The sequence below is a fragment of the Perna viridis genome, chromosome 11 (genome assembly GCF_037379345.1).
Source record: "Perna viridis isolate PV_CMFRI_1.1 ecotype Kerala chromosome 11, ASM3737934v1, whole genome shotgun sequence".
Classification (NCBI taxonomy): domain Eukaryota; kingdom Metazoa; phylum Mollusca; class Bivalvia; order Mytilida; family Mytilidae; genus Perna; species Perna viridis.
In genome coordinates, this window is record NC_142455.1 from 26,619,241 (window position 1) to 26,634,797 (window position 15,557).

General features: G+C 32.1%; 1 protein-coding gene across 5 annotated transcripts in view; it reads right to left on the minus strand.

Moving 5' to 3' along the window:
• Positions 1–15,557, minus strand: part of LOC148603533 (receptor-type tyrosine-protein phosphatase N2-like) — a 136,763-nt gene that overhangs the window by 88,913 nt on the left and 32,293 nt on the right. For all 5 annotated transcript variants that reach the window (XM_088554054.1, XM_088554053.1, XM_088554052.1 and 2 more), the window contains exons 3-4: positions 3,952–4,584; positions 3,189–3,251 (exon numbers count right to left, since the gene is read on the minus strand). In XM_088554054.1, the coding sequence (XP_088410180.1) occupies positions 3,189–3,251; positions 3,952–4,584 (696 nt within the window). The remainder of the gene's footprint in view (positions 1–3,188; positions 3,252–3,951; positions 4,585–15,557) is intronic.

Sequence of the window (15,557 nt, forward strand, 5' to 3'; positions counted from 1 at the left end):
GCAACAGGCCGCAGTGGTTGTATAAGTGCCAGAAATGAGCATGTTCTATCATATATACTGGGTATATTTGTACTTATATTATAAAAGCATAAATGGTAATACATGTATACTCTGTGTTGGTGAAACATGTGTAGTCATCACTCTTGAATAAAATTTAATCTTGTTATTTATGGCATGGTGGGCGGAGAGTGAGAACAGGAGTGGAAGTATAATGTGTGACTGCACCTGGTGATATCAATAAGTCAAATTTACCTATCATTAAAACCATTAATGCACCTTTGCAAGTTACTTTAATGTTCATCATCAAAATATAAGGTGTACATGTATGTGTTGTTTGTAAAGACAAATTTTGAAAACTTTGATAAAATGATGGGAAATACTTTAATTCATAAATTGGAGCAATGAGGGACAAATTAAATGGTCATATTAAATTCTGAGGATTACTTGACAGGCATGACAATGCATATTACCACACAAATCTAATCACAATTTATTTCCACAACAACAATTGCATTCTAATTACAAAGAAAATATGCTGGTGAGGATTTCCCTATCACCATGTGACAGAAGCCCTGATTTCCCAAAGATCTAATAAAACCGTGAACGTGTTGCTTTATACCTAAATGCAGTTTTCATTACGATCTGTACAGAACGGAATTAGTGTTTCTTAACTTCTCATCAATTCTTCCATTTTCTTCAACAATACATTTAATGTGGAGACTGAATAAAATTAATACCGTTATCCCAGCGTGGAAAATCATGCCAGTGTCGAAATTAGACCTAATTGATTGATCGGAATTTACGATGGCATTAAAGTGCGTCCTCTTAATATCTTTTTAACCATATCATTCAGAATGCTTCAGAAAAACCCATAAAAATTGGCACTGACCATAAAAAGCAAGGTATTTGTCATTTCTACAATTATCAACTCTTAAACAAGATTTGGGTTTCGTTAATGTTCACAGAGCTTGCAATCAGGATGGATACTAGCTCTTCATTTTCAAATTAAAATATTTCCACATAAAAAAAGTATATCAAGATTCTAAAACCAAAAGGGATTTCAGCACTGGAGCCAGATGCAGACAAATATATCAATTTCGGAATTTCTAGCCTGAATTTGAAATTAAACAGACTTGGATGACATTTGACAAAATCATTAAACCCTAAAGACTGACATTTGTCAGTGAAAACCATTACTTGTACAATGTATATAAAACCAATAACTTGTTATATTAACATGAACGTGAAGACATTTTTAAACAGAATTTCCTTCTCAATATTAAAGATCTATTTAGAATTCAAACAAATTATTTGAAATCTGAAACTATGTTAGGTCTGTTTTTACCTAGTTCTGCCTTACAGAAATATACTATTCAACATAATTTACTAGTAACCTATTCAATATATGAACCACGATCCCATTTTTTCAAATCCCAATGTGAACTTGTTCTCAAATTCTTCCTGAATTAAAATTCTAACCAATCAGATCATTTACTATTGAAAATTTCAGAAAATTCATCAATTGGAAGAAATCATTTTTTCAGAAATTTTTTTTTGAAACTCATGCAAGCTATGGATGCATTCAATAACATTAATTGGCACGTAAAAGTACTTCCCCTTATAACTATGGTACTTCAGAAAAATTTTCTTTTACAGTTCAAATTTCATGAATTTCATGATTAGTTACAGCTAAGGAAATAGTGCAGTTAGTAAGTTTATCAACACCTAGTTGAATCATCTAACAAAAACAAAAACCTGGTACCACCAAAAACAAAGCTAATTCTTTCAATACATAACTTATATTTTATAAGATATTTTGGAAGATGCATATCCTAATGGTGCATGTGGTCCATGCTCCCAGTTTTTAGTGGAGTCCGTCATACTCATTTCCTTTTGTTAATTTGTATGTATTATTTTGGTTATTTTATGTTCTTTGTTGTGTTTGACTGTTTTGCATGTCTGGTCTTTATTCCTGGATTACATTCTTTTGATTACCGCTATAATCGCTATAATCTTTGTTCTCTTGATTTAAATTTCCGCTAGATTTTTGGTTTCCTTGATTATTAATGTTATTATAAACCTGACCCCTCCTTGACCTTTAAGTGTTCAATTCACAAAGGTTCAAAATACATTTAACTGATATAGAAAATCATATTTACATCTACATGTTAGCATAGTTAGAAATAGTAGCCTGCCTGCCAGACTGAGATCGGCTATTTTTTGGCAGGGCTGGCTAATTTTTGCAAAAATTTATATAGCCATATAGTACATACATTGAAAAACTGTATTCTGGCTAAAATTTTAGTGAGTTTCCTACCCTGATGTTAGGCCATGCTATAAATAATGCTTGTTTCTCCTTACCTGACCCTAGCTCCTGGCTTTAGGTAGGTAGATAGGTAGGAAAAATATTTGTGTTTTCTTGAAGTTCATATGATTCTATAAAAACATTTCTTCCACATAAAATGTTTAGAGTGCCTTACTCATATCAAATTTCATACCATTTCAGACTCCTTTCCTCATTTCTCACCAAGCTACCTACTTGACATGAATATACCTAAGTACTTCTTTGTCGAAGAATCAGGCAAAATTTAGGTGTGGCACATAAAGAAAAAAAAAGCATAGATTTTATTACATTATCCAAGTATTTATACTTTATAACCTCCAGAGCTTTATTGAAGATATTGATAGGTTCAATTAAGTTAAAATGCACCATGGAAAAATGGAAAGAAAATATTCCCGCACTTGTTTTCTGAGTAAACAGTTAATAAAAAATATCTACATCACAGATGATTCAGGATGAATTTAAATAGTTTTTCAGATGTTTTTTAGCTGTATTAAATGTATTTGAAGCAAAAAAGACCAAATTGAGAAAAATGATGTGCAACCATTACCAGATTCAGATTCTTACAAAGAATGGGACCTAGGGTAAGGGAAATAACTCTTGAAATCAGTGATATGTTTGTATCATATTCAACTTCATCAAAGCCAGTTAAGCTTTCCTTTGAAACAGAATGAACTTAGTCCGAGTTACTTTGATGCTTAAATGAAATTGATGTGAAATGCTGAATACAAACATTCCAATGATTTATTAGCGTTGTGTCTCTTACCCTAGGTCTACCCCCTAAAGTAATTTGCCTGTGTAGGTTAAGAATTGTTGACCAAAAATTTCTATATCAGTGTATCCATACCTGCAATAAGCCGTTGTAGAAGCTTCCTGTACCTAGAAGGGAGGTCACTAAACAGTTCATTATCTGAAATCAAAATATGTCAGGCCAAAATTAGAAAAAGTTTTGTTTCACCAATGTTTTAAGTTTAATTTCCTTAATTCAGTCAACTCAACTTTTTAGCAGATTTCAGAGAAATAAGAATATTTCTAGATGGTACCTATACTGAAACAAAAAAATAAAATACATATACACTAGTTATTCATTTACTCTTGTTTAACACAGACCTTTAGATTTTTTGTCACTACCAAGTCTAAGCCAGCTGCATATGAAAGCGGAAATTCAGAATTCTTAGAATATTTCTCTATTTTTTTATCGATGCCACAATCAAAAGGGTACAGTGCCTTATATGGGGATAAGCCTTACAAGAGTTTTCAATTTTAAAGATTGTAATGTTGGTTTAAACAATTAACCATTCTAAATGACTTCCTAACACAATGCTTAAAATATGAAGGAATTCATGCGGAGTTTCTCAAGAAACATTGTGTTTATGTAACTATTTTTTTCTACAATATTATAATTTATCACACTTTGCTCCTTCAAAATAATGATTTTTTTATGATATTCCAAATATAAAATAGTAATAAACCAAATCTTATTAATCCTATCTTTTTTTCTTTTATTTTTCTGACAATAAAATTTGACCTTATTTTGTGAACTTTACTTTGTAAATATTTATTGAACACAAGTGAAATACTGAAACCAATCTACAGTACTTATACCGCACCTTTGTTAATTCCGAGATCATCCTCGTATTTCAAGCTGTCAACATCAAACAGTGATTTGTCCGGTCGGGAATACTCTGACTCACCAATGCTTTCATAATCATCCAAATCTTGGAAGTATTGTTGAAGTTTTTGGATATCCTCTAGACTTATCCTAGAGTCTGGAGTTTCATCATAATACAAGTCATTTCCGAGGTAGTCAGATTTTTGATAAGGTGACAAGTAATTTTTCTTTGTAAAAGGTTTCGGTGACTTGTCAAAATATTTATGAACATAAACAATTTCATCCCTTTTACTTGGGTAGTCTGATTTACTTCCTGGTATAGATGACGGCTTTTGTAATTCGTGGTAGTACTCCTGAAATAATCTTTCTAAAACAGTTGATATTTCATTTTTAACATCTTTAGATGTTTCATCAGTTACATCACAAATGTCGTACCGCGGAGATTGGTGGTACCGGTAAGCAAATAATGCATTCTGCAACACACACTGGGTATAAGGATCTTTCCAGGAGTACCCTTCATTGAGAAGATCCCATGTTTTAGCCTCAAGGGCTTCTAATGACTTTGACTTAAGTTCATACTGATAGTAATCCTTCAGACTATTTTCTTTCTGGCAGTTCCCAAACATCAAATCTGAAAAAGATAAAACTTACCATTTTATTTCAGACATAGTTATAGCTATGTAACAGTTATAAGTTTGGAAGTAAAGATTTTTCATTGCAGTCTGATAGACTTACTCTGTTAATCATAAATGTAGACAGGGTTTGACACTTACAGTAGTCAGGTAGTCCTGAGCCTACCTAATTTGAGAGAGAACTTCAGCAAAATTCAAATTGGTAGTCCATTGGGCTAAATTAACTCTTAAAATTAATCAGTTTAGAATTAGCACCAACTCTGAAATGACTATGGGTAACATGAAGCACAAAATCTCAACAACTGAGGATTAGCACCAACATCAACTTGGCTAAGGGCAGAACCATATAAAGGTTTGTCTAAGTTGCTTTAAGAATTGTTCATTAGATTTCTATTCTCCTAGTAGAATTTGAAGGAAAAATGAAAGTTAGATTCTACCTCTACATTACACCAGAATGTACAACTTATTTAAATACACAACTACCAATACATGAAATTTTTAAATGCAATCTTCTTTCCTTCTGGACTGCAACCAAATGCAACATTAATTCTTTTACCATTGCATAACAATGCAAATACAAAATCTGATTCAATAAGCATTTTTCAATTTTTGTATCCCATTTTTTTATTCCATCATTTGACTAGCCAAAACCAAAAGAACGACAACAAATTCTTCCTAAATTAAAAAGAAATTAAGTTAAAAATGACAAACACTTAAAAATTCTCCTCACAAACTTGGTATAATTCTATTTCAATCCAAGATAGTTTAGGAGCTTTGTGGTAATCGGCTTTCAGCAAAGGAAACAAATTAAGGCTCCATTGACAGCATAGAAAACGTGGATAATTTGGAACTGAATTACGTATTTGAATAATTGCATTGATGGGATGCTGACAGGGTTGAGAAGTTAGTTCGACGAAATGTTGGCTTGTTAACAAGCTTCGAAAAACGATGGCTTTCAACTTAACAAGACACATCCACAAAAACAGGAATAGAACATATTGATTTTGGAAAACGAGGCCCTCAAAGGGACAATTTATATTCATCCCAGTACTACTGCTCTTGACAGACAAATTAAAAAAAACTTCAAGCCAACAATAACCAACCTATCACTCAGGAAACTACCTACAGTTATAATCCATCAACAACTAATTCTTTACTGCATAATCACTAAATGCCCCATTTCTTTCCCCCTTCCAATACCTCCCCTGTTCAGCTGCAAGAAGCTACTTAAGGAAACAAGTTAAAAGGAAATCCATAAGGCACAGCACTCACAGACAATGGAAAATAAAAGGAAATTAAGTTTGCTAAGACTTCCACAAAAACAAGAAACTTTGGTGTTATTTCCTGACCAAGGATAAAATCAGTATTAAAAACTGTCTGACCAGATCTCCAGAGTTGCTTTAATAATATCCTGTAAGGACCCACAAATTAACAACAGAAATCAAAAGTTAACCTGACATATGCAAGATTTATATAAGCAGTTGTGAGATTAAGAGCAATTAATTTTGGTTTTTTTTGTTTTGTTTTGTTTTTTTAAAGTTCCAACATGATATACTATGACCAACAAAAAAATACATAAGCCGATGAAATTTTAAGTGCATATACAAATCAGTAACAGAATAGTCCCAGAAAATAGACAGAAAACCAATGAGTTAACAGTGTTCTAGGATGCCACTGTCACCAAGGGCAAATGTAATTTTGGTGTGGGAAAGTTGATCATTAAGTCCACTTTCTCTCTGGCAAGTAGAGCTTGAATTTTTCAAAGTATTTGTTAAGTTTTGAAAGAAAACTTCAAATGTGGGAAAGTTAATCTTCATTTAGAGTTTTTTTCTGTGAAAACCTAAAATTTTGAAAAATCCTAGAACACTGGAGTATTACATATAGGGGAGGGGGTTTTTACATCTTGACATTCATTTAACCTAAAATAAATGTTTATTTCTATTCATACATTCTTCTATAGATTGAAGTGACAGACTGTATTACAGTGAATGTAATGTGTGTCTCAGTAAATGAAGTTAGGAAAATAATTTTCCAAATCTTAGGAACAACTTCAAAGAAAGATAATCCATGCTTCTAATACTTTACATAAAATATGCAAAAGGGGGCATTTTATAAATGTATATTCTACCAGCCAAAAGTTTTGCTAGTTTTTTTGTTTTTTTCCAAATCTTCACTTAGTGAGGATTCTGCTTATAAGTAGGATTGGTTCAAATATGCAACATCGAATAACATATAAAAACAATTCAACTGAAATCTGTACTCATTCACTGAACTTCAATATTTTGATTATTATCTTCCTACATTTGATTCTAATGCTGCTGATGAGAGATTACTCCTTGTAACACGTGTACAGCATATCGAAATTTACAGTATATAAAACTGGTATATTTTGTATTCATACCTTATGTTACCATGGATTTATTATGTAGCTGTCTTTGTAAGAATCATGCGAAATCTGAAAAATGTGATACACCCCAAAAAAGATTACATATTTTTATTTTTGTAATTAAGTTGTTTTATGGGTCTATACTATGAAATGTGTAATTATTCATTCAAATCTGCCTGCTCTTAGGAGATAATCCACATTGAAAATCCAGCAGATTCTATTGTATTTGAATGCCATTTATTAGGGAGTTATCTCCCTTAATTTTGAAATCTACAGTACATTCTATATAATTTTTATCTCCTAAGAGCACTGGTTATATGAAAAATCACATGCTAATTTCTGTTTACTATGACATTTCAAACAAAATATCAAAAATAAAAATATATAGGCTTTTTACCCATGCATCATATTTTGCATGATCCTCAGCTGGAGTGCTACTAATTACTCCTGTTTTTAGAGTTTACAAAGCTTACTTAAGGGTGTTTTCACTTATTGAAAACCTTATGAAGACATCTGTATTGGTATTTACAGTTTATATGCTAGTGCATTTGTTGCAAATATTCATTCTTTTCTCATGACATATATCAAAATTCAGAATACCCTGGTTATCAAGACTGAGAATTTTTTTCTTCATTCTATAAAATAACTCAAATAATTGTAAGAAAAGCTGAAACAGTGTAAAGAAACTAGAATGTGGAGAGAAAATTTAGATGATCCTCATTCTACAAAATTACTATAATTCCATTGAAATTTGAGCTTTTCTTCGAATTTCTTTAGGTTATGGAGAAAACAATTCTCAGCTAATAACTGACAAGAGCGTACCATAATTTTTCAATCAATAACGTTCTCTTTAAATTTGAGGAGCAGCTACAGTAACGGGCATTATTAGGCTTTCAACTGATGATATTAAAGGAAAGACCAATTAGCAGTTCATAGCTGGAAACCACTCATTTTAAAAGGAAATAATACACTTCCCCTATGTGATCATTATCTCGATTCACCGTCAAGATGCTTCTGAATCTCTTCAAATTCTTCACACAAATTACTTTTCTCAGATAGCGTCACGATTGGCAAAATGCTTGTATGGGTCAAAATGGGACAGATTTTATTACACAGCAGAAACCATGCAAATCTCAGAATTTCTCCTGTTTTTACGTTGGACAAAATAGCTTGGAAAATAATCTTTAGAATTCCTTTTTAGAGAAAAACTGTAATGCTCATATACTACCATACCAAAACCCTTTAACTCGAAAGATGTCTTAACCGAAAACAGGCAAATTTTTCATTGGTGACCTGCTAAGGAAGAGAGAAATCATGGTCCGATGGCCTTTATATACTGGTTAATTTTACATAGAGAAGCACTACATAAGACTGGTTTTAGCTGAATACAGGTGGTTGACAGGACTGATGTGACTCTATGTTTTAAGGAATCAGACTAAGAAACCTATTTAAGTCTAACAGATAAAGAACTGTTTAGGGGTATAAGCATGGGTTCCAGTGTTCTAGGATTTTTCAGAAATTGATGTTTCCTTAGGAAAAATCCATATAAGTCAACTTTCCCACAGTCAATGACTGCTTTCCTAACAAAACAAATCCTTACAGCATATGAAGTTTTCAACTTGCCACAGGAAAGTGTAACTAAGTACGTAACTTTCCCTGACCCAAATTTCACTTGCCCTGGGTAACGGGAAATAGGAATCCTAGAACACAGGGTTCATAATGCAATGAAATGCACAATAGGGTTACACTTTGGTTTTTTTTTTTAAATTGTTTAACTAACTATAACCTAATCAAACCAGTCTTTATTTAATCTTCACTAGACAAGTTATAAAATCAACAAGGAGAATCAACTTTAAAAATTTGAACACATTTGGTCGATTCCAAAAGTATGAATTCAAAATAAAATATATAGCTTTCTATCTTCTTCTTAAATTAAATTCAACATGCATTAATACCTTTTCTGTATTGATGTCATTGGTATCCCATAAATCATGTGACCTTGATAATGTGCTTTGACCTTGAAGCTTTATGCTAGTTATCATCAGGCTTGTTACTGCTGTTATATATGGTGTATTTGTGGTGTATCCCAACAAAAATCTATCCTTACTTGTAATTTATAATATCATAAATATTTAGGTAGTCCCATTTTAAAGAGATTTATTGGATCAAAGTCAATGTTGTTTTTTTTTTTTTTTTAATTTATAGGCTGAAAGAAGCAGGTGGCACTTAGTTCGCAGCATTTAGACATGAATATTTTTTTTATATATATTACAGTGCAAACATTTAAGTTACCTATCTGTTAACCCTCCAATGTCAGAGGGTGGGGTACTGTCACAAACAGTGAATTTTTTTTTCATATCTCCCACATCAAAATGTAAGATTTGTGGTAAATTTTTTAATAAATTTATTATATTTAGAAAAAAAATTTAAAAGTTCATAAAAAAAAATTGCATTTATGTAAAATCTCACGTATCAGACTGTCAATGGGGAGAATTTCCCACATGAACTGTTCCAAAGGTTAACAGGTATGGAGACAGAGTCAGTGGGGGAGAACCTGCCACATGAACTGTTCCTAAGGTTAACAAGTATGGAGACAGTGTTAGTGGGGAGAACCTCCCATATGAACTGTTCCCAAGGTTAACAGGTATGGGATAAAGATAGTTTTTGATTTTTATTTAAACCCCAGACCGGTCCTGTTCTTGTATTTCTACTTTCATTCCAGTCCCATACCACTTAATCCCACAGGAAAGAAGCAAATAGGTGAAAACTAAAAATCGGACTACAATTATACAGTATCTGCATAAATGTTACCTGTTACGTGTATACAGATTTTTCATGATTATTTAACTGCAGGTCTACAGTCCAGAAATTACTATGGTTTTGTATGATATGTAGTTTCTTTCTTTTATAGCGTACTTTTATCATTATTTTTTTTGATAAATTTTCCATGCCTTGACTTATTTAAGACAAATTTTCATTTTGAGCAGAAAATTCTTTTTTTCACATATACAACAGGCTAATCTCTACAAATGTTGTATGAGTTCAGACCCAACACTAAAACTCAAACAATGGATTGTTGCATGTTGTGATATTTTTGTTACTGGACAAACTTTTTAAACTAATTTTATTATTTGGCTTTGTCCTATAACCATTTTACCACTCACGACTATCCTTTTCTTAAATTAACACGTGTGTCCCTCAATGACAGAGTCAGATGTACTGACAAAGTGTCATGATACAGAAATAAGTTGAGCACAGCACAAATTTCTCATTACAGTTTCGGAAATGATTAAAACCCTAGGAGTTCATCATCAAACTTAATACACCTCAAGCATGAGTCAGGTTTCCTCGCTGGTGGTTTTGAGGCCTAAGATTGGGAATCATTATTAATGTTTTTCACAATTACACCACAAAATTTGATAGCTGTTATTTTTCTATTTCGGAAGAAATCCGGCGAAGCTGTGAGGATGTGATTAGAAAGTCTTAGAAAATACGAAAATCAATTTTGCCATCTGAGTACTTTCTGTTGCTTCAAAGTTCTATCTGATAATGGAATAGCGAGACATTCAAGATTTTCTATCAAGAAATAAGATAGTTTTCCTGTGGTGAAGCCTCTTAAATTTCTATCAATGTATTAAGGAACTATTAACTTCATTATGCTGACATTTCAAGCAATATTGAAAATTTTATTCTATATTTTTTTTTATTTGTCAGACCTCCAAATGCCCTTTCAATCAGTTCATTTTTACTGTAATGGAGTATTTTCACAGTGCACTAATCTTCACAGACAGCAAAATTGCATCAAAATTAGTATGCATGGATTGATTCTTTTCTAAACATCTTTCCATTTTCACAAGCAGACAATGTGTTAATTTGACAGAACCCACAAAAATTTTCAAATAGAACATTAATACATTGTCATCCTAGCTTTACTTACTCATACAGGAAGTTGACATTAGACCAAAACCAAAATTTCTTCAAACATATGCCCCATCTATATAAAGCCACATACCAAATTTGAAATCAATCAATCAATAAGGAGTTGAGATAATTCCTAGGACATTTCGATGGACAGGTGGACAATGTGATTTCAATATAGCACCCCCTAGTTGTCATATAAGAATTAATGTGTTCAATACAAATCAAAGCCTTACTTTCACCACAAAACAAGAAATACTGATATTTTTATCAGTTTATGTTTTAATCTGTTTATTGAAAATGCATATTTAAAACCCTACTCAACTTAATGGCATTTTTAAAAATCTGCCAAAGTTGAAATTATCTTCGGTCTTTCATGTCTTCATCATTTGTGTACGTTAACGATTTTTCCTAGAGATTTATCGATATTAAAAACTTTATTTGAATTTTTTCCTGGAGATGAATCTATAAAAGAATCTAAGAACACCTTAAAAAATACTGCATAACAATCATTGAATATGAGTACCACTTGCAATTCCAGTGCAATCAGGTCAAAATAAAGGATAAAAACATAATTACTGAACTGATTGACAAAAACTCAACATTAGTCAAAAAGGGATAGCCAAAAAAGGGAAATTCCGTATAACAAATGGCATTATCAAGGCAAAAACAAAAAACAAAAAAAAAACATTATTTAGACACACTGTTGTACTATTTCTACTTGAAGTTAGGAATTTATTCATTCAAACATTTCTTCTTGATAAAAACAAAATGAACAAAATTGTGAAAGTATTAAAATCTATCATTCTTGATCTTTGTGATTTTTAAAAGGTAAGGAATTATATCACACATAAAAAAAGAAACTCGGGTGAAGTTTTTCCACAAGAATAATTCCAATCTAATTAAAATATGCATTTTTCATGCATTACGATTCGTTGATCTCATTTCACGACCTAAGTGATGACAGTTTTTACAAAGGTGTAAATGCAACGTATATATGGTAAACAACATGTCTACCATCGCTTTGACTAAGGATAGCATTGTTTAGAGGCCTAAATCGGTATCTACTTTTTTCCATTCAAATTTGGCATTGTATATTCAAAACAAAAATTTTTGACAGAATACAAATCAGTAGCCTATAAATACTTCAAATATTGACACTGTCAAACAAGTCACGTTGTAGGTTGAATGCTGCCATTTGCAATGTCAATTTCAAGTGTCAATTTCAATGAATGAGTACCTACAAGAAAAAAAAACTATTAATATATTTCAGATAGTTTAGGATTGGAATCATAAGGTTTAAACACTGTTTTTCCATAATTCATGGATGAGTGCAATGGGATCATTTACTCACAAATCAGATATACACATTAGTTTTGTGAGTGAACGGTCCGATAAATTCTGGAAAAACTTACCTCATAATGAAAATAGATATTTAAAGTCTCAAAATACTTACCATTTTTCAATACTCTTTTAACATTCCCAAACTTTTGATCACTAAACCCTTCCTATGGCAGATATTTTAGGTTTTTTTTTTCAGGACAAGACCATTATGACCAATCAAAACAGACTCCGCTTTGTACTAGTTTGACATTTACTGTACAAAACTCACAAAAGCAACAACCTGCAGAAAGGTATTTCATCCCACCCAAGGCACAATTTTCTGACTTCAAGCAAACCAGTCGCCACTATACCCCATAAATACTGCTTGCTTGGTGTGACTTACTCAGGGATTGCACCCACCATTCCTAGCATTCAAGTTCAACACACTATCCCAAGGCAACTGATGTCATAAACAACTATTCATAAAGAGGGAGTTCATGCAAAACCCAGACACTGAGTGGCACATGACAGATTTTGTTTAAATAAAATTATCATGCATTTCCTGGTCCATGCACCCAGTTTTTAGTGGAGTCCAAACTGCTCATTTACTTTTGTTACTTTGTATGCTATATGTTCTTTCTAGTGTTTTCTTGTTGTCATTTCATTCTTTTGATTTCCACTAGAATCTTGGTTCCCTTGATTACTTTTTCATATCACAAATGCATCCTTTCTCAAAGTTGAATGTTAGTTTTTGATTTACTGCAATGATTAAAGAGAAAGAAAAAAAAGCATTAGAATTCATTGCTGAAAGGGGGATAACTCTTTAATATTAACAAAATTTGGTTGCTTCATTAAGGAACTTTAAAATCAATTTCTGAGCTATCCATTGTTGATTTAAAAGTAAAAACACTTCATACAATTTGACATACATATGCTATATCAAGTACATTGGAACAAAAATTTCAGTTGGATAAAATTTACCCTATGCCACCCATGTTATAGGAACTGCTCCATTTATACATGGACAGCCTCTTAAAGCATTGCTGGTGGTTCATTTCACAACCAGGGTGCACTTACATACTTAGAATAATTCACTAACTTATAAATATTTTCACCTAAAAGGATAAATCTAACATCTGGTTTCGATTATTTTGAGTCCAAGCAAAGCAGAACTACATGCATCACTACAGAAATATCATTTTGTCGCTAAATTAAGTCTCCTTAGAAATAGTCTTCCTAATTCATTTTAATTATAATACTTTTAAAACTTCCCTCTCTCACAATTTCAAGAAATATTTGAAGAAAGTAAGTAATTTAGCTTTAAAACCCTCGAGGATGCAAATTTAAATTTATTTTCATCCTAATTACCAGACCTCACTTTAATTTTACCAAGCCTAAGTAAAGATAATGTTTAAATTAATTTGACAAGACCTCACTACCAATTTTAAGAAACATTATTAGGGTTTCTTGAAACATACAACTTCTTAGAACTAAATTTCAGTCAGGTTCAATTGCAATTTTACTTTGTCACTTTATTTAAGATGCAAATTATTAGATGTAAGAGACTAAGAAACAATTGTTGAAAAGATTTAATTATCACAAGACAATTCCAACACTTTCATTATTTCTTCCATGCTTTATATTACAATTATCCAAATAATATATCAGAACATGTAACCTGCTGGCTTTGTGGAATGTGAAAAAATGATTAGTTTTCGTATATTACAGTAAATTTTATATCAGTTCAATATTAAACAGAACAATTTTATGATGCAAGGGAGATAACAAGTACAAGAATCTAATCTTCATGTATTAGAATCGATCATTCATAAGAGAATCAGAAGAACCAGTCCATATGAACTTTTGCTTCTTATTGGAGGGTATTACTGTCTGGATCTGAAACCGTAATGCCCATTTTTTTTATGTCAGTTACAGTAATTTTGTTCAATTCTACTGGTCTTTGCAATGGCTGCCGTTGTAACATACATATACAGAGCCTCAGTTACTGAAGATATAGCTGTATAAGCAGAGATTGACACTAACAGTAGTCTGGTAGTCCTGTGCCACCCTAATTTTGGAGAGGACTACTCAAAAAATTTTAATGGTAGTCCTATGGACTTTCTAAATTTTGCCTTATTTTTCATAATATCTAAGAACAGAACCATCACTACCGTCTGCGGACTATCTGTTTTACCTACAAAGTAGTCCTATTGACCACCAAACAAATGAAGTTAGTATCAAACCTGTACTTTTGAGAAAATCATACATTTATCTCCCACTAAAATTAACCAAATGAAACAAAATCAAGAACAATAACTCTGATAAGGCGTCAATTTCAGCATGCAATATGTTCAGTATGCCATTTCCTCTTCACTTCTCACAATTTTTGTTGCCCTAAATTGTATTTTTCTCTTTGATAGTGTAATAATAAAAAATTCTGGTTTTAATGGGGAATTATCTTTCTTTTTCCATTTATTATTTACTACCATCATACACAGTGAAAACGGGCATCATACATTTGCACTAATCCTATTCTTGGATATGTATTAATTGTGCCATTAATTTTAATTTCATATACATGTATATAATTTTTGCCAATTTTTACCGATCAAATGTAGCTACCTGCACTGACAATTATTGTTACCTATTAAGACAATCCATTTTGACTTTGAGGAGCACATGCATTCAGTGGTGAGAAAAGTTCCTCAATGTAATTATCAAGTCATGCTGTCTCCACTTGATTGTAGCTTGGTGGCGTAAAATGGAATCTCTTGGTCTAGCAGAAGACTATAAGAACTAGTGAATGGCTTATTCATTTCTTTGGCCTTTCATACTTAGACCTTGTGACACTGAAAACATGCCTGCTGATCAATGAGTTGAAAAAAATTGCTGATGATGTTTTATCAATGTACGTAGATAACACAGCTTTATTTCCACCAACTATTTGAGCTGAAATTCCATCGGAAACCAGATGTACCAACAATGGACCAGAAGCCTACCAAGCACACTACAATGAACAGTTCTACCATTCTCACTTGGCGTGTGTTTCCTAAAAGCAGAGGACGCTTACCCTACCAGTGCACCTGGTCCATACTCCCAGTTTTTAGTGGCGTCCGAGTTGCTCATTTGCTTTTATTACTTTGTATGTATGATTTTAGTTACTTATGTTCTTTGTTGTACATGTCTGTTTTCCATGTCTGGTCTTTGTTCCTGGATTACATTTTTTTGATTACCACTATAACCTTGGTTCCCTTGATTACTCTTTCAATATTCAATTTTATGGATACAACCACTAACATAAATAAAGGAGTACTAGTGCTGAAGCTTTTTATATCAGGAAAGAAG